The sequence below is a fragment of the Bombyx mandarina genome, chromosome 16, assembly GCF_030267445.1.
Source record: "Bombyx mandarina strain Sakado chromosome 16, ASM3026744v2".
Taxonomy (NCBI): Eukaryota; Metazoa; Arthropoda; class Insecta; order Lepidoptera; family Bombycidae; genus Bombyx; species Bombyx mandarina.
The window spans coordinates 6379672-6407519 of record NC_143222.1 but is presented as its reverse complement, the minus strand read 5'-3'; the positions used below and the strand labels follow the sequence as shown (position 1 = coordinate 6407519).

The following is a 27848-nucleotide window of genomic DNA, read 5'->3' as shown; positions in this document are numbered from 1 at the left end:
TCTTCTTGTCCTTATCCCGCTATGCTATTTTTTACTGTGGCAAGTATTTTTTAGTGTGGCAGGACCTCTTGTGAGTCCGCACGGGTAGGTACCACCAGCCTGCCTATTTCAGCCGTGAAGCCAGCCGTTGTAGCTATACCGAGACCTTACAACTCATATCTCAAGGTGGGTGGCGCATTTACGTTGTAAATGTCGATGGACTCCAGTAACCACTTAATACCAGGTGGGCTGTGAGCTCGTGCACCCATCAAAGCAATATTTTTTTTTTCTTTTTTCATTCAAATCTATCATACGTCATCTCACGTGTATCCACTTCTTCTTTATTTTTTGGCTCCGGCGCGGTTTGTGCATTAGCCAGCATCAAGTAATAAGACTTTTATAATTCGCCGTTTTCATTATTTACAGTTTATGAAGAATAAAAAGCGAAGGAATCGCGAAATAATATAAATGATTACAAACGAAATTTATGTAATAAAAATTAATTTACAAAATATAGAATATAATCTCAGTAAAATTGTGGTCATTTACTGACTCTTTCAGTGGACATTTTGGAGGATCCCGAGAAGTTACGTTCAGCGGCTTTGTTTCATTTTCCCGCATTTGTGCACTTTTACAGATATTAAACTTAATAAACCACCGTTATTACACAATTAAAGCTGAAGAAACACTAAATAGACAAAATAAAACAAATCACACAACTTCACGCATATCCTCTTTCGCACAGTCCATTCAAGTTTTTTTTAGGACGTCTACTTCCTTACCCAAGGTCTTTTGGCCACATTGATGATATCGGCATTCGTTTTATAAGTAAATATTTATTTTCAGGTTGAAAGAAACTGGAAGGAGATTGTGAGCAGAGAGTACCAATTCCAAAGACTATTTAATGAGGTAATAACAATTCTCATCTCGAAAATCTGTCCGCACTAACAGATCGATATGTGCCGTGTGACGATTTTCATTGTACTAGTGGTCATCATAATTATTAATTTAAATTATAAGTTTGAACATTATTATGGTTCTGTTGTCAATATTATACTTCTATAATCATAGATTTCGTCAAGACCACACTATAGACAAATAATATTAAAGATCAAAAATATTAATCTGTTCTGAATTTGGAATACATATATATGTGTATATGTGTTGTGTCAAATACATGGTAGTGTGTGTGTAATGTATTTTTTATTGATTTAATGTATTTTTTATGCTTAATTTAAAAAAAAAAAACATTCTGCGCTCCTTCTCTATAAGCGTGGAAAATTTCGTACTCCTCCGTCCGTGCAATTTTCGTAAAAAGGGGTACAAAGTTTTTGCTTCACGTATTAATATATAGATATGTTTGTTTTTACAGGCTGACGCCATAGAAAAAGTGAAGTTGGCCGACATTAAAACGTGGGTAGAGAACCACTTCCCGACCGGCAACAGAGCGCAGTTCAGAAAAATCTCGATACAAGTAAATTGTTTATTTATTTTATTAATATTTTGTTTCTGCACGAGACTCAAGATGTGTGACTTGAGTCAAATCACTTATTGAAAGTCTTAGTTTATCGAGAAAAGCGTTGTTCAAATAAGGTCGACGCCTTAGAAGATCTTGTTGGTAAGAGAGTAGAAAAAAATAATATCTTGATGAAAATTGTTAATAGCATGCCTTTCAAACAAATTAATCTCGAACAAATTTCTCAGAAACACAAGGTCACGCTTCCGTGGTTTAAATTTAATATTTTTATATATTTGGTTCCAATGTATGGACGGGGTGACCTTCTTTTAAGATACGTTTATGACCGACAAATCGTTTAGTTAAATTTCAATTTCATTTTTTTGTGTTACATATCGTTTCTGATTTATTTTGTTGACAATAGAATACGTGACAGTAAAAATAATGCAATTAAATCAGGCGGTTAGAATACCAAAAAAACATTCGGAATTAGTGTTGTGACAACAAAAAAACGCGACATTAAACCGTAAAAGAATTATTAATTATATCTACGAATTGCGAAAACAAAATTAAAGTCGCAGCTTATACCTATTTGGTTGTGTTCTCTCCTTGCCGATAAGTTTTATCGATAATTGTTCTTAAAATCGATAAACAAAAATTACACACGGGTCCGTCTTAAACTTAGATGCTACCCTACGCTTCTGATTTCACAAAGTATACATACATTAATGTTTAATTTAATATTCTTTCAGGTAATGGGACACAAACCGAAACAAGTCGACGATAAATCTTCGGAACAGGAAATTATAAAACCCAAAAACTACACGTTGACTTATTTAGACGCGAGTCAGCCGGTCGGCGACACCACTGAGAACAACGCGGATTTCATAAAGGACATCGACGAATTCAAAAGCGATCTACCGATAATACACGTCCCTAAAGTTCAGCTTGCACAATGCTAGAAAAAGTCCTGAAAAAAAGAAAAAAAAATGGAACTTAATAGTAAAATACATTTAAAAAAAGAACTCTAATTTTTAAAGCTAATATTCTTAATGAACCAAGTGCCTAAAATTTGTTGGTGTTCCTTTAAAAATATCTAAACCAAAAAAGAAATCATCTCAATTACAAATATTATTTGTATATTTTTTTTTAATTTCGTTATATTTTAGTAACTGACAAGGTCTTTATTTGTTATCAAATTATTATAATTTATAAAATTGACGATCAGAGATATTCTTTGTAAACTGTACTGTCATTTGTATAGATGATTAGTAGCTCACAGCTGACCTGGTGTAAGCTTCTTGAACCGTATTCAATGTGATAATTTTGTTATAAAACTAATAGAGTTGATTATATTAATGCCGAAACTGTATGTAAACTTGTTAGCAGTACTTAATTTTCGGTTATAAAATGAAAAAAATACTTAATAATGTTTCTTTTGTACATTTATAGTTTTATTATGAATATTATAAATTCGTTATTTTTATGTAAATATCCTTTGTTGCCCTAGCAGATGTTACGTAACAGTAAATTTATTTCTTTTAAATCTTTGTTTTATTTTTGGAACTGAAAGAGCATAGTGCTTAAAAGAGTAAGAAATAAGGTAGCTAACTTTTTTTTTGTAGTTGAATCTACAGGAGAAAATTGAATTCTGATACAAGATTTGTATGTATTTTAAGAGGATGCGTGTATTAATTACACACATACTCGGATCTATGTATAATGTGCGGTCCTATCCACTTCTTTTTTGAGTATGGCAATTTGCTTCCTACGATGCCATTGTTGCCAGTGTTGACTTTATAAAAATCTTCATATCTACACCGTCCTAAGAAAATGGGAATGAAGTAAGCTGTCGTGCATATTTCTGCTACACTGCGTGCAGTGTAGAATGTCATGTCCACGTGTCCATGTCTAAAGTAAAATCTCTGTCTCCCAAAAACTTTAACGGTAGGCAGCGGCTTGGCATTTCTGAAGTCCATGAGCGACGATAACCACTCACCATCAGGTGGGCCGTATGCTCGTCTGCCAACAAGGGTAATAAAAAAAAACTAGGTTTAGTTTTTTAGGAATCTTATTTACAAACAGTAGGGCGTGCTGTAAGCCCGCACGGGCAGGTCGGACAGCCGTTATAAATTGAGACTTCGACCTCATATCTCAAAGTGGAGTTACCCATCGTTGCTGGCACGATTCTCATTATTACTAATAGCAGCTCGTAACTTTAACGATTTCGTTCATTTTCACTGAACATCGCATATCGAACAACCCATTCTGGCAACATCTCAAGATCTAAGAGAAGGGTTAATCTATACTAATATTATAAAGCTAAAGAGTTTGTTTGTTTGAACGCGCTAATCTCAGGAACTTCTGGTCCGATTTCAAAAATTGTTTCAGTATTAGATAGCTCATTTATTGAGGAGGGCTATAGGCTATATAACATCACGCTAAGACCAATACAAGCACCAATAAATAATGTTTCAAAATCGGGGTTTATTTCCCTTTTGAGAGCTTCCGCTGCAGAAACGGTTAAAGTTTCGCTAAAATAATGTATGGCAGAATTGTTCCCCTTTAAAAGATCTAAAAAAAAGTCCGCCACAGCGTATGTCTATTAAGGTTGGCTCTCTATAACGTTTTTTATGCTAACCAAATTTGTTCTAAAATAAAGCATTTTTTGTGAACTATTCCACGCGGACGAAGTCTCGGGCAAAAGCTAGTAATTTGTAAAGAAAAAAGAACCTTGAATTCAATTTCGTAAAATCTGTACATAAATAGTAACAAAAAGCAAAAGGTATGTATTTATGTTCGTATTATATAGTAAGGAAGTTAATTCATTCCAGAAGTAATTTAATACTTATCATAGAGAAATATATTTAAATAATTTAGATAGTCTTGTTTGTGATCTCGGTGCGACACTAAAGGAAACAAACATATAGGATTTAGCTTCCGCGAGAGTGAGATAGAACATTTCTCATAGTTCTTCTGCCGCATGTCCACTGCGCAGGTCTTCATTTATTTAATACACAATCTGTATGCGTCCGTCCAGGTCTTGCAGTACTGTTTGTTGTCTTCGCATGTAACGTTGTAACACTACGTAGTCGACATCCAAATTCTCGAGGTTTTCTCTGTTGTTCGACAGCATCTATTAAGAGAATTTCAGTTTATTTATTTAATTTAATACAGAGTAACGATTGGAAATGTGTAGTCACAGCCTACCTCGTGTTTGTGGTCAGAGACAATGGACATCAAAGCGTGAATGCTGCCGCCTACATGAAGCCGACATCTCAATTATGTTATCGCTGTCTTGGCCTTTTATCAGACAGACAGCGACAGAAATAGGCAGACTATAGACACAGTAACGTGTTTTTTTTTCTTTTCCTACCTATGCTGATAGCCTTGAGAGGCTATTTCAGCTTCGCCCTAACATGTGGCTGAGCTCACCGGGCTCAAACCGGAGTAGCAACACTGGCCCTAGCAAGAGATCCGGCGGGAAACCCAGTGGGCTGTGTCTGTGGGTTAATTTACTCGCCGAGCCCTTCGTCGCAAGCGCCGGTTTCGACGAGGACGGTGACCGGGCGTAGTGTGGGTTTACAATACGCGATATTAAAATTTCTAAAATACGTGAGTTGGTTTTTTTATCACACGATGTCATTCCTACATTACCCAAAAAAAGAGTTTGTAATAATTAATTTTATTTAAACAAAACAAATACTTTTTTTATTTTTTATTAATATCATGTTTTTAATATGGGGGAAGCATATGTCCAACTGTGTTCGTCGGTGGGCTGATCGAATAGAAAAAAATTAACATAAAACATTAACTAAGTAGATACTTAACCTCAAAATTGTTATTAATATATTAGTGAAATAAAAACGATGGCAAAGCCATTTACACTGATTTACGCGAAAAATATTTAGCTTTAAAAATTCTACACGTTAATTTTGCAATTTAGCTCTGAAAAACAGGTCAATCTGAGATACAGTATTTCAATCAGCCTGTTTGAAATTAATTTTGAACAACAGATGAATTCCCGCCATGTTTGATGTCAATCAGTGTCGAAACATACATTACGATAACTATTCCCCGAATCAGTTCCGACTGCTTGTTGCCCACTGAGTTTCTTGCTGGATCTTCTCAGTGGGTCGCGTTTCTGATGCGGTAGTAGAATATGCGAAGCACTGCTCTTGTTAGGCCCAGTGCTAGCAACATCTCCGGTTTGAGCCCTGAGAGCTCACCTACACGCTAAGGTAACGCTGATATAGCCACTCAAGGCTATTAGCATAGTTAGGACTTAAAAAAACTGCTTGCTTCGCGCTATAACCAGGCGGGTCGCTGGCACCAACCTTAGCCGGCCCAAACCACGCACGACAGACAAATAAATCTTAAATAGTGAATAACAAAGTTGCTGGATTTTCTCAATTAATGTTCACGATTGACTTCCACGGTGAAGCAAAATTATAATTTGCGTAATTACTGGTGGACCTCTTGTGAGTCCGCGCGGGTGAGTACCACCACCCTGCCCTTTTCTGCCGCGAAGCAGTAATGCGTTTCGGTTTGAAGGGTGGGGCAGCCGTTGTAACTATACTTGAGACCTTAGAACTTATATCTCGAGTGGGTGGCGCATTTACGTTGTGGATGTCTATGGGCTCCAGTAACCACTTAACACCACGTGGGCTGTGAGTTCGTCCACCCATCTAAGCAATAAAAAAAATAAAAAATTACCGTGTAACCGCCGCCTCCATCTCCGATATAGTTTTGCGTCACCACTCTGTAGGTGGCGGTGACGTCGAGGGGCTCATACTGCGGTACGTCGCACTCTATGCACCGGACCGTCGCAGAAATCACACGGGAACCGATCGGAGCTGACGCATTGTATACATTGCGCATCCCTATTAAAAAAAAGTTTGACATTTATAAAAAAAAAAATCACATATGACTTCTTTGCAATAATGCGGAACAGAGCTGCGTCGAGCGCGTGACAATAGCAACAGTCTTCTGAACAATTATATCGAGCAAGATCGAGGGACTGGTAATTAATAGCCTTAATTAATATTTCTGCCGTGAAGCAGTAATGCGTTTCGGTTTGAAGGGTCGGGCATCCGTTGTATACTGAGACATTATAACTCATATCTCAAGGTGGGTGGCGGCATTTATGTTGTAGATGTCTTTGGGCTCCAGTAACCACTTAACACCAAGTTAGCTGTGACCTCGTCCAACCGTCTAAGTAATAAAAAAAACCCTATGCAGTCGTCGTGGCCTAAAGGATAAGACGTCCGGTGCATTCGTGTTGAAGCGATGCACCGGTGTTCGAATCCCGCAGGCGGGTACCAATTTTTCTAATGAAATATGTACTCAACAAATGTTCACGATTGACTTCCACGGTGAAGGAATAACATCGTGTAATAAAAATCAAACCCGCAAAATTATAATTTGCGTAATTACTGGTGGTAGGACCTCTTGTGAGTCCGCGCGGATAGGTACCACCGCCCTGCTTATTTCTGCCGTGAAGCAGTAATGCGTTTCGGTTTGAAGGGTGGGGTAGCCGTTGTAACTATACTGAGACTTTAGAACTTGTATCTCAAGGTGGGTGGCGCGTCTACGTTGTAGATGTCTATGGGCTCCAGTAACTACTTAACATCAGGTGGGCTGTGAGCTCGTCCACCCATCTAGGCAATAAAAAAAAAAAAAAAAGCAGGCACTTGGGAAAAAAAATAATTGTAATAAATAGTCAAATAGTTATGTATTAGGTTTTTAAGATACTAAAATACATAAGTAAGTAATATTTTATAACAAAATGTATGGTTTCTTTATTGAAATAAAGATACATAACAATAATAATAAGCTCTCCTTCACGATCAAAAATAATTTCTAAATGCAAATGTCGCCATTCCAATTCTATGGTAGATTCAGGTAGGTAAATACTGCCCTTGCTACGGCTATTGTTAGCAACTCTATCAAGCCTAGATCCGTGAGCTCACTACCTCAATAGCTAGGCTACCAGTGATTGCTAAAGCTTTCAACTACCTATCAGTACTGGACATGGGGTAAGAAAAATAAGCTCTCATTATTACCTCCTATTTGCAGCATTCGTGAACTAGAGAAGTCTCCCGGTGTTGTCTGTGCTACACCCACAGAAAACTCTAACGCCTCGAGTAGGTATTCACCCTTTAGGTCGTACACTTGGATGTAATTCTCAAACGGTATAGCCATTAGCAGTCCCTCAGTTGTTACCTCTGTTAAATACAAAAAAAAGTATGTAATATGTTTTATCTATCGTATTGGGCAAGTCACAAAGCGGTACAATAGTAAAAACAAGGATCGTATTCGGCATGCCTTAAAAATCAATCGTTAAAACAAGGTACTCATTTAAGTTCATAAAGAAATGTGTCTCCGATTTACATGCATTTTTTTTTAATTCATGTAAATTGGATGCATGCAATTTCTATGTATTAAAAATCGTCGTCGCCTAAAGTATAAGATGTCCGGTGCATTCGTACCTAGCAATGCACCGATGTTCGAACCCCGCAGTCGGGTACCAATTTTTCTAATGAAATACGTACATAACAAATCTTATCTTTAGGCCACGGCTATTTTAAATCAAATAATAACGAATAGTTCTTAATGAAGTGTGGTTTGAATTTTTATGGAAATAAAATTGACAGAAGGGTGGCGCCTATCCTTATAGTCTCACAGCTCACCCTCGTTATTCGCGAAAGTCACAAAGTCATCCAAAGTCAAAGATATAAAGCGGGAACATACCGCCGGGTGCTATTTGCACGCGCAATCCGCCCGAGTTTATTAAGCACAGGTGAGCTCCATTCCACGCTGTACCCGTAGCTTGTGACATCATCTTTAAATTCATAGAGTATTTCAATTTACATCGCACCGGTACCAGCAAAACCGCAATACAGTTACAAAAAAAAACACTAAAATCTTCAACTTGTGAAAATCTAGTCTCATTTTCGACTGTTACTTGTGCTCTTCTTGTGAATAATAATAATAATAATAAATATTTACTAACAATCACGCCACGTTAACTGGTCCCGTGATAAGTTCGTAAAGAACTTGTGTTATAGGTACCAGATAACGGAAATAAATGAAAGATTTTTATTATACACATACATATATTTAATATACATCCATAACCCTGGAAAAGACATTTATATTTGTCATACAAATATCTTCCCTTGGCGGGATTCGAACCCGCGAGCCCCTTGTGTAGTGACCATGTCACTTACCACTACACGAGACGGCCGTTAGTACACAATTAATATTAAATGAAACAATATTAAAATATTAAATTTTTGTTTATCTAATTAATGCAATCGGTATGCTTCAAGTTTAACTCTAAAAAAAAGTTCAGTATAAAGATTCATTTAATTTTTCATTTTTAATTTATTCAATAAAATTAAATACAAAACGAAATTTAAAAAAGTCGCTTTTAAAGATTAATTATTGCGAGAATTACTCGTATATTTGTTTGAAATTAAGCAAGTAATGAAGTTTTCTTTGTGTTTCGTACCTCTTCTAGAAATCCATCACACGCCCAGCTGCCGAGGTTACACTCGCGGCGCGTACATCCTCGGCTGAGACTCGTCAGTGTAGTGCCGAGTACCTCTTTACCAATCGCATCCACCTCCTGACGCCACGGCTCTAATTCATCCAGGATCCTAGGATCTGATGAAAATCGTTTCAATACAAAAAAAGAAATGTATCATAATATATATCGAAGCAACGTCACAATTTAGTTAACATAAAAAAAAAATTGTATATAATTGTGGACAAGCTCACAGCCAACCTGGTGTTAAATGGTTACTGGAGCCCATAGACATCTATAACGTAAATGCGCCACCCACCTTGAGTTATAAGTTCTAAGGTTTCAGTATAGTTACGACGGCTGCCCCACCCTTCAAACCGAAACGCATTACTGCTTCACGGTAGAAATAGGCAGGGTGGTGATACCTACCCGTGCGAACTCATAAGAGGTCCTACCACCAGTAAGAACTTAAAGTTAACTGTTATTTTTATGTTACCTATCTCAACAACTGTTTAAGACGGCATTCAAGAGAATTCTTGACTAAGCTACCCCCCTTGCTACTATAAATACGAGTGACTATTGTTGCACAGAACAATCCGACTCGAGCAGTTATTATCATTGTAATTCATTAGAAAATTGGGTCTTAATTACTGTCACTGGAAGGCTATGATAATGATGAAGAGAATGGCGTCAAAAACGCTAACGTCATCATTTTAAAAAAACCCATGGAACCAGCCACTCCGTACTATCTACTTAAATACGTAACTTGGGTTACAAGCTGAGTCACTTCACAGACGCAAAATATTTATTTTGCAAAAAAATATCTGTAGGTACCTACCTTGTACAATAGATGATCCTAAGAAAACAGGCAGCCCTTCCCATCTTTCAATAATGCCTCTATCGTTGATATACAATTTTATGTCTCCTAGATACCGCGTGTAACAAGACGCCTGAACCACCAACACCTAGGTGGGGAGATTAAATTTTAAGAATAGGTTCATTATTTTAGATCACAGGTTCTTAAAGCTTTCAATAATGCCTCTATCGTTGATACACAGTTTTATGTCGCCCAAATAACGCGTGTAACAAGACGCCTGAACCACCAGTACCTACCTGGGTGGGGAGTTTTTTTAAGAACAGGTTCATTATTTTAGATCATAGTTTCTTATAAAATCACAATTTTAGTTAATTTTAAACGAAGATAAGGAAAAAATCTTATCCAATTGAACCTTCAAAAAGATTTTTGGGGGTTAATGATAAAGGGAAGATCTTTCACCAAGCGGGTGATAATGCTCGATGAACCGACGCGACGGTGCGAATGCTATTGTTCGGAACTTGTGTATAATAATATGTACATAAATATGTAAGGCCCTATCTTGAAATATGAAAATAATTTATGAACCTTCTCATTCAAAGGCGGGCGTACCAAACATGTTTAAAAAGCAATAGATACCTACAACTCACTGAGTTTCTCACCGGATCTTCTCAGCGGTTCGCGATTCCGATCCGGTGGAATATTCGCCGAAGCTCTACCCTTGCTGGGATCACCAGGGATCTTTCACCAAGAGCATAATGCTCGATGAAACGACGGTGCGAATGCTATTGTTCGGAACTTGCATAATAATATGTACATATTATTATGTAAACCCCTATCTTGAAAATGTCGTTAGCGAGAGGCAGGTCAATAATCTTTTTGTGTCCTATGATGGCTACTGCTTTAATTGATTTGATTGGAAAAGTGAATTATTTAATACGGCAACGTCGGGGCCCATATTTTGTAGACGACGCGGTATTTAATGAAGGCGTAGTGACTTTTGAAAGTTATTCGTATGCAAAAAGATAATAATACACATAACATTTCAAATAGGAATACGCATGGCGCTCGACGTCATTGGTATTACCGCAACGTCAGTAAAAATAGTTGTTACAAGTAATTAACACGAACAATCAAAACCTAATGTTGTCAGTCTCACCCTGTGTCCATTATCTTGTGTGACAACAGTCGGGTATTCCCCTAATGCCGTGTCACCATTAGGAGTTTCTCCGTTGAACAACAGTGTATTAGACTTGCGCAAAACATCACTTCCCAATGTAATGTGATATGACATCACTTTTACAGACAGGTGATATTACTCGAAAACATTACACATCACTCTTAACATTACTCGGTGCGTTCAATAGATACTGTGACGACGAATGCATTGTATCTATACACCCGAATCATTACCTAAGTGATGTGTTGATACACATCACTTAGGTAATGATTCGGGTGTGTCATTACAGTAGTGTATTACAATACAAAGTATGAACTTTGCATTGTAATACACTGTTATATTACTTGACAGAGATTGACTTACTTAATAATATAATAATTTTATTTTTTACTTAATATAATTTATTGTGGGATGAACGGATTTCATATGGCGACTTAGACTGCAAATTGAGCTCGACAATAATGTTAATATACGAGAGCAGTAGATGCATTGTTTCGGCGCGATATCCTCAAAGTGCATCCAAGGAGGACTGTACTTTCATTTAGACGCCGTTATTTCTTTCACTTATTAAACACGCATTAAAACAAATAATAAAACTATCTTCAAACAAGTGCTTAAGTAATTCAAATCAAACACAAAAATTAATATGAAATATTACTAAACAATTACGAGCGACTAGCGATTTTACAAAAGTTGCGAATAAAAAATTAAGTAAGTACTTGCGGGAAACTACCGGCTGGCCGCATGAAAAATATAAACACAAATACCTATATTAAAATTCAGACGTACCATAGGTATAAAAATGTACCTAGCGGCCAGGACATACGGTTCCAAATCACTAGGAATAATTCCGTGTCGCTTGCTCATTTATTTTGCGTCGATCGGTCTGTCTCGCTCGCTCGGTTCCGTTCGTGTATTAAGCAACATTACACGACAAAGAAAGAAACATGTTGGGTGATGGTGTGATGTTTGTTTCCTTCGCGTAATGTGTGATGTTGCATTACATCGTAGAGTAATATTACCCGAGTAATATCACTCGCATTACTTACACATGTCTACAGTGTATGGGAATGCGCGCCAACTATTATATCCACTTCCGGAACAACGCGGGCCGCTAGATTTCTGTGAAGTGGTATTAAAAAAACTCTTTGCTTAGGTGATAAATAAAAATAAATTTTGTTTATTGAATTTGTGAATTTTCGTAGATTCCTGAAAAATCGGTGTTTATGCAAAAGGTCCATCACACGGAACAAACGATAGTAAACGAATTATTTATGGGAATATTGAATCTGTATCTTCTTAAAATATTTATTTATTTAGGAAAGTATGTAAAAGCTTTTTTTTAATATACGCAGGGTCATTCTGTTCCAAATTAAGATACAGATACAGGGATATATTATAGGAATCAGAGCCTGATCTACATACGTTTAAATATTTACAAGTGTATATAGATAATAAACACCCAGGCTAAGAGCAAATAAAACTTTTCATCACACAAATGTTTGCGGACGGGGAATGGGGATCAAAGCCACGACCCAGAGCGTAACATTCAGGAGCGCTAATTAATGCAACACCATTTCAGTCAGTTTATACATTCTTTTTTTTTTATTGCTTAGATGGGTGGACGAGCTCACAGCCCACCTGGTGTTAAGTGGTTACTGGAGCCCATAGACATCTACAACGTAAATGCGCCACCCACCTTGAGATATAAGTTCTAAGGTCTCAGTATAGTTACAACGGCTACCCCACCCTTCAAACCGAAACGCATTTCTGCTTCACGGCAGAAATAGGCAGGACGGTGGTACCTACCCGTGCGGACTCACAAGAGGTCCTACCACCAGTGAATAACATACATATTAAATATAGGTAAACAAAAACCAAACAAATTTCCACGATTAAAAGTACACATGAGTGAACTCACACGATTGAACAAAAATCACTGAAATTCATTTAAAATTTATAAAAGGTTAATAAAATTAAAAACAATAAATAGTACTAGTAAACCCATAGATATAACACACTGAGTTTTTTGTCGGGTCTTCTAAGTGGTTCGCGATTCCGATCCGGTGGAAGATTCGCCGAAGACCTATCCCTGGGATCATTGTTAACTAGTCATCTCAGATTGAACCCCGTGAGTTCACCTACCAATCAGCGTATAGTTAGAAGCCCCTTAGGTGAACAACGATTAGGCAGGGAATAAAAATATAAAACTTAACAAGAGCCGCCAGAAACTCAAACCCTGATTCAAAGACACAGTATTCAGGGTCACTGATTACCTAGATTTTTACTTTTCTACTTACAAATCACTGGTGTATCCAATATGAGAGAGTACAATGATAATATCAACTCCGGCTTCGGTTAGTATAGCCGCTTCTCGATTTACAGCCTGAAGTTCATCTTCCATAATGACTTGACCAATTGGCGCTGAAAACTGATGTTGTTTTTTTCTAGAACAGCTTAATCAAAGAGGTTAAATATAGCGGGGAAGTTTTGTATATTCTTCATTAAAACATTAATAAATTAATTCGAGTATTTACTGTGAATATGCACATTTTATGAAATATATGTACTAGAATATGTATGCTGGCAGGCCAAATTTTGAACATTTGCTTTGAGATTTGAGGTTAAAATCGTAATTTAATTTGAATAATATAGTATTTTCTTCAATTCCCGAGAGCCGTAGCTATATATCAAAACCACTCCAACGGCTTAATCTCGCGCTTATAATTGTCATTATATTATTTTTGACGTTTCTTCACAGATTTCGTGGACACGTAAACTGTAAAGTGTTTGAAACATTGGAAAAGCAGTTCAAATTAGGTATACCTAGTCAGGTCATAAATTCTGTCACATGTTTAATGTAAAATAATTGAAACAAGTTTATTCATTATGTAACCATTCATATACCAAAATGAACTTAACAAAACATAGATTCTTATGACACTAAAGTTTATTCAAAATGACCTCCGTGATTTTAATACAGGCCTTCAATCTGCGCGGCCAGTCGTCTATCGCAGCACGAACGAGGTCCATGTCAATATCGGCGGCTGCCTTAATCAAGGATGTCTTGAGTGACTCCAAATTCGGATGAGGCTTTGAGCACGCTTTTTCCTCCAAGTGTTGCCATATCTTGTAATCTAACGGATTCAAATCTGGACTGGAGGAGGGCCAGTCTTTGTGCCGGATGAAGTCGATTTCAAGCGCCGCCAGCCAGTCTTGTGTGTCTTCGCTCTATGAGCTGGCGCCGAATCTTGTTGGAATACCCAGTGCCTGTTATTGAACATGGTATGAGAAACAGGTTCCACAAGGTTCATGAGGACTGTATTTTGATACACAACTGCATTCGTTTTTACACCTTTCTCACAAAAATGTACCTCTGTTAAGCCCCAATAAGAAACTCCCAACCATACCATGAGCGAGGATGGAAAATGACCTCGTTGGACACGCGGAATACGGTTGCTCGCTTCTTCACTACTGTGTGCGTACACTTTATCATTTTGTTTGTTGTAGCTCTCTTCTACGGTAAAAATTTTGTCATCCGAAAAAAGAATTTCCCGATATTTTTTTCCCGCGTACCGCTTCAACAAAGCGCGGCATCTCTTCAGTCTCAGGTCCATTAGACGAGCATTCAAACGATGTCCTGTTTTTCTTCGATATGCCCGAAGCCCTAAGTCTTCATTTAACACCCTTTTCACCGTGGTTCTGCTTAACCCCATCTGAAGGGCCAACAGTTTCTGCTTACGTTTGGGATTTCTTTGAATTCGCGCCTTCACAGCTTTTATCACTGCTGGAGTCCTAACAGACCGAGGGCGACCACTTCTTGACCTGTCATCTACACTAGAATCTTCATTGTATCGTTTGAGGGTAAGATAAATGAATCTTTTGGTTATATTAAAAATTTTCAGTATGTTAAAAATTTGAATTGTCGCGTAACCGCAACGATGCAACGCAATAACTGCAACACGGTCTTCTTTAAGCGTCCACTCCATATTTAAAAATGAGTAAAATCCTAAAAGCATACATTTTTATTTTCATGAACAATTCGAAATTCGAATTCAATAAACTTTTTTGTGGCCAGCATTCTAAAAGAAAAGTTTTTACTGTGTGACAATACTTATGACCTGACTAGGTATATATCAAACCACGAGTGCGGAAAAATCATAAGCTGTAAGCGGCGGCTAGCTTGGGTCTGCCCTTGATAGTAGATGCTTACCATCAATGGGCGTCGGCAATGCTAGAGATACAAAGGCAAACTGCTGTTTATCGTAAAATCCAGTGCGTTTAGTACGAGTTTTTTAACTTCTCGATCCCGTAAAAGTTAACTCAAATTTGTATGGGGTTGGAACAGCGCCTTTATTTTTGCCACTAGGAGCGCTGTTCCAACTGTAAGTCAACTGTACGTTACTTCTCGTATAAATAAATTAATGAATGCTATATAGTAATAAAAAAGAACGTACCACTCGCAACAAAACACCTATGATACCAATCTTCCTACCATTTCGTTCTACAATTACGTGATTTTTCACGTATGGCGTCAAAGATGGTTCAAAAGTTGTATTAACATTAGCACCTAGCATTGGGGAATTTAAACGTTCCAAATACGGCAATAGACCTTCCACTCCATGATCGAACTCGTGGTTTCCGAGTACCTGTAATTATAATTCAACAAGAAGTCATGGGGCCCTAAAGCAAGCAATCTATTCGAGTCGGAAGATCTTACAATGCAATAGACACATTGAATTACTAAATACTTGTATCATGCGTTCGTAGAATTTTTTGGTTAATGGGGTCCTTACTTTATTTCCATCACATCGATTCTTATCCATATTTCGCTGCCTCAAGAGCAATCAACAAGAGCTCAAGACAAATCAACGTGAAGACATACCAAGTCCACTGAAGTGGTATAAGAGCAACAAAATGAAGAGATGGATAGGTGGATATACTCATTTTAATCCTTTAACAAAAACGCCAGATAGCTAAGAGTGATTACTCCAACAATTACTAAATATTTATTAGGATTTTCATCAACAAGATAGTGAGTTTTATCAAGATAAAATTTTAATGACAATTAATTATCTCTTGGATCAAATATTAACTTCGAATGCTGAAACTCACGTGTGCATCATGTGGCAGCATGTTCATAAAATGTTGAGTGACATTCCATCTCAAGAAGTTGTACCAGATTGTTCCTTGGAACGTGTCCCCTCCGTTAAGAAGTAGCGAATCTGGTTCGGCTTCGAAAATCTCCATAATGGCTGTATACAGCCTAGCAAAACCACCGATGCATGGGTCTTCGGTGGGATTACAGATCGTTCCTCGTGGACTAATCTCGTCGAAGCTTAAGAACATTTAAAAGAGATATTTTTAAATTTAATTCGATCTGTAAAAAATCTTTTGAGGGTCTTAAGTATAGTTTTGGTTTTGAGGCAGAGCGTATAGTTACCCTCTAGTTACCATCACGATCTTACAACTACGGGCTGGTTTTCGGAGACACGTGTTCTCACTCACGAGACGTAGGGTATAAAAAGCTGTTTGCCCTTTAAGCCCGAAAGCATATAGCCTAAATATGACAATTTTTTCTTTTAAAGATAATCTTACTTACGTCGATTTTATTATTTATCTTCAGTAAAAAAGTGGATTGATACAGAAGTAAAAACAAAAAGCTATTGTATGATTCGTATTACATATTAAGCAAAATAAATACTCACTGTGCGTGGAAATCGTTATAGTGAATGATGTTTAATTCGAAAAGCCCATTGTCAGATTGTCCCAAAACTGTGCCGAGCACTACAAGATACAAAACTAGTTTCCACATTTTCTGCATTACTTTACCGGCCCTTTTGTTTCTACGGGGACGACCAACACATGAATAAATATAGATTTAAAATATTACAGGATTTAATAACTTACGATTGTGACAACATAAATTACCTACTGATAAAGTATTATAACATGAAAATATAAAGGTAGAATTATAGCAGGTGAAATTTGTAGTATTCCTAAAGTTTTACTTCAAACTGTTTACGTGCGACCCAATTTGGTCCCTGAATTACATCTTTTGTTGGGTGGGTCGAACGACCGTCTCAATGACTCAACGTCTAAATGCCAACCCGACTTTAGTTTCGCTCGTGATGCCATACTACTATGGGCTTTGTCCGTTTTATACGCACTCAGTCACCCTCGACCTTTGGTCAGTCCTGAGATAGGAAGGCAAGTATCTGGGAGTCATCCTAGATGCACCTATGCCAATCTGCCTAAAATGTCCCTTGTTTACAAAACTTGCATACGACCCATTGCATGCGTAGGTATGCGATGAAGCGCCGTAGTTTGTGAGGAACGTCGACCCCATTAACGACTTAGTCCTCGAATCCATCAGAAAATACCTGAAGTCAGCGTCGGAACGGTACTTTGATGTGACTATGTGTCATGAAAACGCTTGAAAAGTGATTTTTCGAATTTTTAGCTTAGATCGACAGACGATCGCCCACTAAATGTTTAGCGAACATCGCTTATAGCACACTGTTCGCGACGCTGCTGACTTTGAGACATCAGTTGCATAGAGTAACAATTATCCTCGCCTTCAGACCAAAACGCATAATTGCTCCGAAACAGTAAAGAGCAAGGCTGTGGTATTCTTTTATTGCATTAGGGTGGACGAGCTCACGACCCAATTAGAAGAGTCCATAGGCATCACGTGACTGGTGCAAGCTCATAATAGGGCCTAGCATCAGCATTCAAAACATCACATCCTTACGGATCCACCAGATCCACTAACCCTTGCATTAGTCGCCTTCAGCTCTAACACTAGGAGCAGGATTAGGGACCCCGGTAACCGTGGTAGTCAAACTCTACAAAGAGTTCGACGTGCAATCTAACCTAAATGTCAACCCGTTGAGTTTCTCACTGAATCTTCTCAACGGGTCGTGATTCCGATCTGGTAGTAGATTAATTCGCGAAGCAGCTACTCTTGAGTTGTTAGGACTCCTTTGGATGCGCTCGGGTAGCTGTTAGCAAATTCCACCCCTCTTAGCAGGGCCCTTGCTCGGCCACCTGTCCTGGTGAAACTGGAAAGACCTCTGGGTTACCAGTGATCCCTCAATCATATAAAAAACTCATAACAGAAATTAGGAGGTAGTGAGAAATTGTGAGACTCCTATTACTACGAACAGTTAATGGGCATCTTCTGATGAATAAGTCAGACATATTGTTTTTATATCCTTTGTGCTTAGTGCGACTTTTTTAACGTTCTCGATAGCGTAAAAGTTAACCCAGATTTGTATGCAGTTGGAACAGCGCCCCTAACGGCAAACGTAGGCAAACGATCCCATTTCATACAAATATGAACAAACTTTTACGCTATCGAGAAAGTTAAAAAACTCGCACTAAGCACACTTGTGCATTTATTTGACCATAACCCTATGGTTATGGTCAAATAAATATGGTTATCCATACCATGTTCACAAATATATTAAGCTAAGCGTAATCTTTATTTTGGATATTCATAAGTAGCTGTTGATATGTGCATCTTATACTAAGTGTTGTGAGGTCTTTAATTATATGTCACAACAGTGGACCTTAACTATAGAGATTAATAAAAATAATAATTTACTACAATAAATTCGTTGGTTTATTAAAATTAATTATTTTAAGCATCTCTATTTTTTATCCAACAGATTATAGTTTATGGCAGCCATTTCCCAGATACATTATCAACGTTATCAAAATAAATTATGGCTGTTACGTTTGGAGTTCGTGGCGATTTTTTTTTGATATAATATTTCTAATGGTTCAAGCAAATTAATCTCAGCGGCAAGGACAAAGATAAAATCGATAAAACAAGCAATACATTTGAATTATCATCGATTACTATCGACCTTTACATATTGCCTGTCTGTTCTACCGGATGGAGTCAATTAATATTTGTTTTATTTCAATAAAGTGAATGTTGGTAAAACAACGATTTAAACAACAAAATCAAGTTTATAACTTTTTTATTGATTTGGATAGCACACGAGAACGCGGCCCTTACTTTTATACCTTTGGGAAGCTGATTAAAACTACACCTTTTTTTTTTAAATATTTATTTCTTCTATTTGTTACTGTAAAGGTTAATTACAATCATGACCAAGTTATAACATTAAAGAAGCTCCTAAAACTAAATAAAAACTCTTATTATTTTGGATTCTAACATTTTGTGTTTACAGTTTCAATTGTTACTGTATTTCGTAATTGTTCGGCTATACATATATGAAGGATATTGCCTTAGCTCCTAAGACGTAACGAAACGTGACGAAAACGTGACAAAATTATCAAGGCACTTTCAAGTTCGAGTCAACGAGTACAATGCTACAGTTTATTTCGTTTAGCGTTCATTTTAATGCCAACAATTTTCGTACTTCATATAAGGATAAGGACTCTTTAAGAGTGCTTATTTTCTTCGACAATTTTAGTATGGGACTGCGAGAGCGTATCGTACGATTGTCCCCTTCAAGTGTTTTGACAATTACCAAAGTTTAGAACGGTCAAAATATTGATGGGGACATTAGAAGTGATAGATCTTTCTAAAGTCGGTTGGTTAATTCTAGACAATAATGTTATTGCTTGACACATTCGAAAATATATTGTTTGTAAATACTAAGTATATAAAAATAAATAAAGAAAAAAACTATAAGTGTGGGTGTATGAGGTGCACAAACAGTACAAATCAACCGCTTGTTTTAGAAGTTCTTAAAAAATCCTAATTTTATAATACGCTACAGTGAGATCAGGTGTTTAAATTATATTTATGGTGTAACTTTTCTAAATCACACAGGCAGGTATAGCAATCTGTTGTCTTTTTTTTTTCTCCAAAAAATCTGCTGGTTTGTATACACAAAGAAAATAGCAACTGTAATTTTTTAATAAATAATACAATATTTCTATTATTATAACAAACAATGAAATGGTTAACTATGTTAACGTTCTATTAAAACATTATTTTTTCTAAATAAAATACAGAGTATAGAGTAAACGTTAGAAATACATATTGAGGGTAGAGCTAAGGAGCACCATCTTGTATAGGGGACCAGTTGAAAAAATGTCCATCTGTTAAAAGAACATTATTGTTCGAAGACTCACCGAAATAGCGCTAGTGTAGAAAATGGAAATTGTATGAATATAACAGTTTTAAAGAGAGTGAAGTGTGCTAGATCAGAGCCCCGAAACGATACTTTAAGACAAATATTTTTTTGTATGGAAATTAGCGACATCTTGTAACGGATGCCCCTAAGCTTATACGTTGTTAAAGTTAAGACTAGAAAAATGGCGACGATTTATGACATCATAGATTTACCTAGGATACTGCGACAGTATACTGTCAGTTGAAAACGGAACGAATTTCTCGAGTACAAGCATTAAACAGTGCTCGCAGTGTATATCGGAACATAGCCTTCACTGCAATTCAGCACATAGATAATACACATAAATTAGTTATAGATAAGCAAGCACTCAACAAAAATGTTAACGGGCGTCGGCTACTAGATGGCTTCGCTTCGATTAGTTTCTCATTGCTCCTGCAGAAGGCAGTAACATATTACCTATCCTATATTTTATTTTTAATGAAGGATTTTGTAAATTTTCAGAAACTATAAATTGTTAAAATGTAATAAATTTGTCTATAACAAATAAAGACTTGTATGATTTATTAATTATTTATTTTCTGTGTGTAATTATACTATAATTAAATACCTTAACTTCGACAACATATAAGTTTAGAGGCATCCGCTACAAGATGTCGCTAGTTTCCATACAGAAAAAATATTTGTATTAAAGTATGGCAGGTTCAAGGTCCTGCTTACGGTGTTCGCAATGCACATCGGAACATAGCCAAATTGGTGGTAACTTATGGCGGTAATTTAAAAAAAAAACCATTTGCTCCTATGGCGCCACCTTAATTGGTTCCCTTTTATTACATTTTAATATACTGAGACGGCACTCCTTCCATAGATGATATAAACAACAGCCTTAAGTAAGCTGTCCACTACGCAATCGATAGATAGCCTCTCTAAGAGTAGATCAAATAATTAATATTAGTCAATAATCGAATACAGCAATTTTATTAATAAAATTTTAATACAGCATATTTAATATCTATATATTATTCCCGCTATCCTCTTGTAGCTTACACGAAATGTTAACAAGATTAGTGAGTTAAATACAATTTAAATGCCGATGTAGCGGTATTCAGAATTTTTAGTAGAAGATTCTTTATTTTCAAGAAGTAGTTGAAAGTCATACTTAACAGCGAACAAGAGTTTTTTTTTTATAATTACACCAATGAGGCGTTTAGGTCGTGTATATCGGAATTATCTTGATCTCTGAATGTAAGTCTCTTTATCATCCACATTGAATGTAGAGTTTGATCCAACAAACAATACATTCCACCGTTTTTGTTACTTCAAAAACAGTTCTAACAAAAATAATATTAAGTTCGATTTTCGCGTGTCGTTGACATAATTAAAACTGCTTTTACGGATTAATATCGCGTTGCCTATTACAATTATAATATTTCCGAAGTTTCTAGAACTTTACAAAAAAAAAAAATTAAACAATTTTCGTGTTCTCAAACGAACACGTCGTGTTTAATAAAACAATTAATAAATCACGCGAGGTTATACAGTAATAGTAGTTTTAATTGGTTCCGCATATTGATTAATACATTTTTATATTTAAAAATAGATTAAAAGTGTTACGAAAAAGCACAAAAGCCCAACACAAAATCAACGTTGTTTAAAATATAACTTTTGCTGTTTCTAAAGTATTCTAACACAACGATGAAATAATTCACTTAGTGCACTGACATACAAAGCTACCTATAGTTTCTAGTGTATTTATGTACTTCGACTTTTATATTGATTTCCTTAAACATTCGCTTTAAGAACCGTTTTTTTCTTTTTCAATACACAAAAATCAATAATACTTGTGAAAGCAATAATTTTTAATACAAATGATTCTTTCCAGAACGTAATTACTAGAAGTGTTTGTTAAATATATAAATTAAATCACATTTTCTTTGTCAAAATCTACAAATCGTTGATATTGTTCTATTAGTGATGAACAATGACGTCACCGTTCAAGAGTAGGGCGTGCGCGGGTTCACGTTGATCATTTCAGTTGTGCTGTAAGAGATATTAATAAAAATGAATTTCTATTATATTCATACATATATAGATGCAAACTAGATGTTATCTTACACTCCAACATACCAGAAATAGCGTAAAATGATAATCAACAAACAACAATAAAGGAAAATTCAATAATATTAATTATTTATCGGACTAAATAGTTTTGTGTTCTGTAATGATTACAAATATTACTATATAGCTAACATTAACATTGAATCTGTCTACGTAGGTAACTCTAAATATTTTTTTTCGTTTTGTACAGTATACAATACTTGTTGACAAACAAATTTAATTAAAGATCTTCGTCGAAATTCTTCAAATTACAACTAAGCAAGCCTAGCGATATTGATAAAAGCGTTTGATTCCGCCGCTGCCAATCAAACGATACGGCAGTATCTACATTTTGTACATAGATTTTTGTTAATTTCATAAACTCACAGGACTTGTGTATTCGGTTCGCGTATGTAGTACGTTTGGGGTGTTGGATATCTAAATGAAACCAATTTTCTTTTAAATCCGATATTACATTAGCTTAGACGAATCCGTCTGCTTTATTGAAATAATGATTTAAAAGTATTTTAGAAGATCAAATTCAATGTAACAAAAACTGGGAATCTGTATTTTTTTTATTGCTTAGATATTGCTTATTAGCCCACCTGGTGTTAAGTGGTTACTGGAGCCCATAGACATTTACAACGTAAATGCGCCACCCACCTTGAGATATTATAAGTTCTAAGGTCTCAAGTATAGTTACAACTGCTACCCCACCCTTCAAACCGATACGCATTACTGCTTCACGGCCGAAACGGGCAGGGTGGTCCTACCACCAGTAATTACGCTAATTATAATTTTGCGGGTCTGATTTTTATTACACGAGTTTTTTTTTATTGCCTTTGTAGGCAGACGTGCATACGGCCCACCTGATGGTGAGTAGTTACCGTTGCCCATGGACTTCAGCAATGCCAGGGCCAGAGCCAAGCCGCTGCCTACCGAAAAGTACCGAGGTTATTCCTTCACCGTGGAAGTCAATCGTGAACATTTGTTGAGTACGTATTTCATTGAAAAAATTGGAATCCTGGAATTGGAAATTGGTCTGGGATTCGAACACCGATGCATCGCTCAATACGAATGCACCGGACATCTTATCGTTTAGGCCACTACGATTTGAAGTAGTTTCTAGATGATAAGCTATCATGAATCTAGCAATGAAGTGTTCATGGCCTAATGTTTAAGTCGATAAGACGCCCCGTATATCCGTATAGTGATGCGGCAATGCCCATGTTCAACTCCTGCGGTACTTATTAACAATTTATACGTTGAAGGAATCGCATCGTGTAGTAATCAAACTAGTAAACCCGATTAGGTAAAATCATTCCACATGTTTCTGCCGCAAATAAGACACGAGTTGCGGTTTTGAAAAAATGATTGAAACTTCTACCGCTTATCTTTTAGGCAAATAACTAGCAATGCGTGATAGAGAAAATCCGACATAATAATATATGATTTTCTCGATTGTTCAAATATCGTAATGATGCTCGATGACATTTTGTTTCTGTCAAACTAGTTTACATACACTTTTTAATTTTTATCTTAATCGATTTTTCGGAATCGATTGTTGACTCGATTGAAAATTTCCGTTTCACTTTTTAATATACTTTGGAATCGATCATTGAATTAACCCACAGACACAGCCCACTGAGTTTCTCGCCGGATCTTCTCAGTGGGTCGCATTTCCGATCCGGTGGTAGATTCTGCGAAGCACTGCTCTTGCTAGAGCCAGTGTTAGCGAAACACCCAGTTTGAGCCGCCCTGACAGCTCACATACACGCTAGGGTAACGCTGATATACTCTCTCAAGGCCCTCATGGTCATAGACAAAAAAAAATGAAACTTACCTCTTGGAACATCTGACGTGTATGACGAGTAGCACTATACCCAGTAAGAGGCACAGGGTACCGACGACAACATAAGCCACTCCTAAGAACGGATTCTTTCCCCCCAGCAACGATGTGGTCGAAATTATAAATGATTTCGTCCCATGGAAGTCAACTACTGGGTAATCTATGACAAATATACATATTATATTGCACCTTTAGAACTGAAATGGCTTAACTAGAAATTTTAAGAAAATGACGATTTATAAACATTTATTCTAACAGTTTATAAAATTAAAATTTTAAAATTAAATGTTAAATTTAAAATTTTCGACTCTTTTATTATAAATCAAGCGCTACTTTAAACTTTAAGATATGCGCTTTAAGGCTTAAAATCGAAACTGAAAAATTACAATTCATCAATTACGTTTTTGGTGTGTACCAAAAGACAAGAATGTTCGACGACAGCGACGCTGATCATTATGATACGAAGCTACTATTTTATTTTAGTTTGTAAATTGCAATTATGAATCTACAGTGAATAATAACCGCTTAATTTAACCAAGTGAGCCGTGAGCTCCATCACCGATTTACACAATATAAATTGTTTTATGTTAAATTCCGAACAATAAGCCGATGCGGTAGGCAGCGGCTTGGCTCTGCCCCTGGCATTACTGAAGTCCATGGGCGACGGTAACCACTCACCATCAGGTGGGCCGTATGATCGTCATAAAAAGGGCAGTAAAAAAATTTAATAAAAAATACCATTTTAAAACATGGATTGGTTTAATTAACAAGCAATTAGTCTATACTAATATTATAAAGAGGAAAGATTTGTTTGTTTGTTTGTTTCGAATAGGCTCCGAAACTACTGGACCGATTTGAAAAATTCTTTTTCCATTAGAAGCAGACATTGTCCCTGATGAACATAGGCTACTTTTTTTAAAAAAAAAATTTTATTTTTTTATTTTTTTATTTTATGTGTGTTTTAATGTTTCCGAAGCGAAGCGAGGGCGGGTCGCTAGTGTCCAAATAAATTTCGTTACTTTAATATTATAGCATAGAAGCAATTTCTAGAATAAAGTGAACTAGATTACTTACTGTAGTCGACTTTGAGAATATACGGGCCTTTGACGAGTCCACCACCGAACCCTACCTGGCTGTGGTCCACGCGCCGATACAACTTGCGGAATGTCGGCAGGGCGGCTGTGCGCATCCACACGATCAAGTCTTCATTCTATTAGATCAAAATTAATATATAGTATTAATATGAAGTGGTCGTGGCCTAAAGGATAAGACGTCCGGTGCATTCGTATGTAGCGATGCATCAGTGTTCGAATCCCGCAAGCAGACAGGTACCAGTTTTTCCAATGAAATACGTACTTAACAAATGTTCACAATTGACTTCCGCGGTGAAGGTATAATAACATCGTGTAGTAAAAATCAAACCCGCAAAATTATAATTTGCGTAATTACTGGTGGTAGGACGTCTTATGAGTCCGCACGGGTAGGTACCACCACCCTGCCTATTTCTGCCGTGAAGCAGTAATGCGTTTCGGTTTGAAGGACAGGGCAGTCGTTATAACTATACTGAGACCTTAGAACTCATGTCTGAAGATGGGTGGCGCATTTACGTTGTAGATGTCTTTGGGCTCCAGTGACCACTTAACACCAGGTGAGCTGTGAGCTCGTCCACCCATCTAAGCAATAAAAAATACCACAAATGGACTGGCAACGTTTATGGATTAGACATTATTGTGAATGTTTCATTATTACTGAGTTGCAGATGAAACACGAGCGAAACAAATGTTTGAGTTTTATTTAGTTAATCACTACATAGTATAAAACAAAGTCACTTTCTCTGTCCCTATATCTGTCCCTATGTATGCTTAAATCTTTAAAACTACGCAAAGGATTTTGATGCGGTTTTTTTTTAATAGATAGAGTGATTGAAGAGGAAGGTTTATATGTATAATAACATCCATTAAATAGTGGAGAAATCAATAATAAATTACAGTTTCCGAAGCGAAGCGAGAGTGGGTCGCTAGTATTATTATAAAAGAAAAATTTATATTCCCCATTTGATTCCCAGGCAGAAGTATTATATTATTATTCACCTATGAATTTCGCGATGAACGAATGATTGTTGTCAGTGATACCGCGGCTCACTACCAGCTTTTGTTGGTTTAGAATACAACTTTACTCGTGTTAAGATGAACAAAAAGTAATTTAGATGCCGTGGCGTAAACATAGCATGGTGGTGGTTCATTTTCAACGGTATGCGGCTCGCTAAAGTATATTAACATTCACGTGCCCTTGACCTCTTTGGTCGCCCCAATCCTGACCAATTAGGGGCTGACTCCTAAAAGAAACAGTTTTGGGGGTTAACGACAGCAGGGAAGACCTTCAACCGTGAAAATGGTTGGTAGATCGACGGCCTGAATGTTATTCGGAACTCATACATACCTATGCAAACTTATCTTGAAAATGTCGTTCAGTGAGATTCAGGCATCCGTCAAATATCTTGTTTTTTATGATAGCTACCTGCTATACAAGTGATACTTTAGCCCTAAAGCAATCAACATACAATAATTGCCAACACAACCCAGTGAGATAAGATATCAAGAAGAATTCTTACCTGAAAACCGTTGTTATCAGGATTGCCGGGATCTAACTGCCAAATGTTGACACGCCAATTCACTGGCTTTGTAAAGTTTGCAAATGCTGTAATAAAAATAATATAATCAAAAAGTTTATTCATTTAATAGGAATAAAATAATATCAAGATTATAGATACTGTTGTTGAACGGGTTCTTACAACAATTTTTACATTTAATGGGTTCCCGATATTACACTGTTTATAATGTAGATAGTAGCCGCGAAAGTTTGAAGCAATTAGGGATGTCGCGATTTTAACAGTTTTCAGAAAAATAATATAATATTATGGACCCTCGAATTTGTCATATTGATATCTCGTGCATAAATATGCAGGTCATTACGTATGTACGATAAGTTGGCCTTTAATTTTACTTATTTTACTGCATATTGATCGCTTCGCTCGCATCGCTGCGCATCGCTCGCTAGTTATTTTCAGACTCAGGCGAACATTAATATGGTGGTAGGTTGTGTAAGAAAGAGCTGACAAATCCTCATAATATTTTTCGTTCAACATACTGAGGAAATAATCCCTTCATAAACAAAAGGTTCCGATCGATCCGTGAGATAGAGATTATCGATTATTCAAACTTCTTCCGTGCTCAGAGGGAAGTACCATCAAACGTGGCATTTTAGCGGTAGGCAGCGGCTTGGCTCTGCTCCTGGCATTGCTGAAGTCCATGGGCGACGGTAACCACTCACCATCAGATGGCCGGTATGCTCGTCATAACAAGGGCCATTAAAAAAAATTGGTAGCCACGTGAAATCGGACCTTTGCTACATAGTGGCAACGAATCAATAGCATCCCATAAAACATATTCAGTTCTATACAAAACGAAAAGTCAACCAAGTGATATTTAGCCGCAAAGGCGTGAGGTAATAACAGCCTTGACCTAATAATTTTATTACAGTGGCAAAGTACCCGACACACCTTGAAGCTTTAGTTCAGACATGATTTTCATGAAAAATAAACGATTCTAGACAAACCACTGCCACTGTTGTTACATGGTTCATCTTTAAAGTTATTCAATTCAAATACTAAAGGGTTGAAATTGACAATGATTTATTATTTTTTAATTAAGGATATTAGTCAACCTAGAAATATACCTGTACTTTGTTATATTTCTGCCACAAATCCATCATTCATTATTTTAATATCTAGGGGTTCCAGTAACTTCTTCGCTTCATGTGAATCAAG

General features: G+C 36.7%; 3 protein-coding genes across 3 annotated transcripts in view; 1 reads left to right on the top strand and 2 right to left on the bottom strand.

The window, feature by feature from the left end:
• LOC114246755 (nardilysin) overlaps positions 1–2981 on the top strand; it is a 29864-nt gene extending 26883 nt beyond the window's left edge. Inside the window, exons 22-24 of the mRNA XM_089733656.1 lie at positions 826–888; positions 1352–1453; positions 2188–2981. Coding sequence (XP_089589782.1) covers positions 826–888; positions 1352–1453; positions 2188–2397 — 375 coding nt within the window. The 3' untranslated portion in view covers positions 2398–2981. The remainder of the gene's footprint in view (positions 1–825; positions 889–1351; positions 1454–2187) is intronic.
• A 1278-nt stretch (positions 2982–4259) lies between these two features.
• Positions 4260–17308, bottom strand: LOC114246812 (apyrase-like). Its single transcript, XM_089733598.1, has 12 exons — positions 16669–17308; positions 16076–16298; positions 15418–15609; positions 13261–13391; positions 12027–12082; positions 10940–11028; positions 9805–9931; positions 8952–9106; positions 8189–8279; positions 7501–7662; positions 6152–6318; positions 4260–4571 (listed from the first exon to the last, which is right to left on the bottom strand). The coding sequence occupies exons 1-12, from the start codon at positions 16782–16784 to the stop codon at positions 4446–4448; spliced, it is 1635 nt and encodes a 544-aa protein (XP_089589724.1). The 5' UTR covers positions 16785–17308; the 3' UTR covers positions 4260–4445.
• A 1827-nt stretch (positions 17309–19135) lies between these two features.
• LOC149501290 (cell cycle control protein 50A-like) lies at positions 19136–26756 on the bottom strand. Its single transcript, XM_089733939.1, has 4 exons — positions 26634–26756; positions 25097–25232; positions 24017–24182; positions 19136–22116 (listed from the first exon to the last, which is right to left on the bottom strand). The coding sequence occupies exons 1-4, from the start codon at positions 26754–26756 to the stop codon at positions 22071–22073; spliced, it is 471 nt and encodes a 156-aa protein (XP_089590065.1). The 3' UTR covers positions 19136–22070.
• Between the last annotated feature and the right edge of the window lie 1092 nt (positions 26757–27848).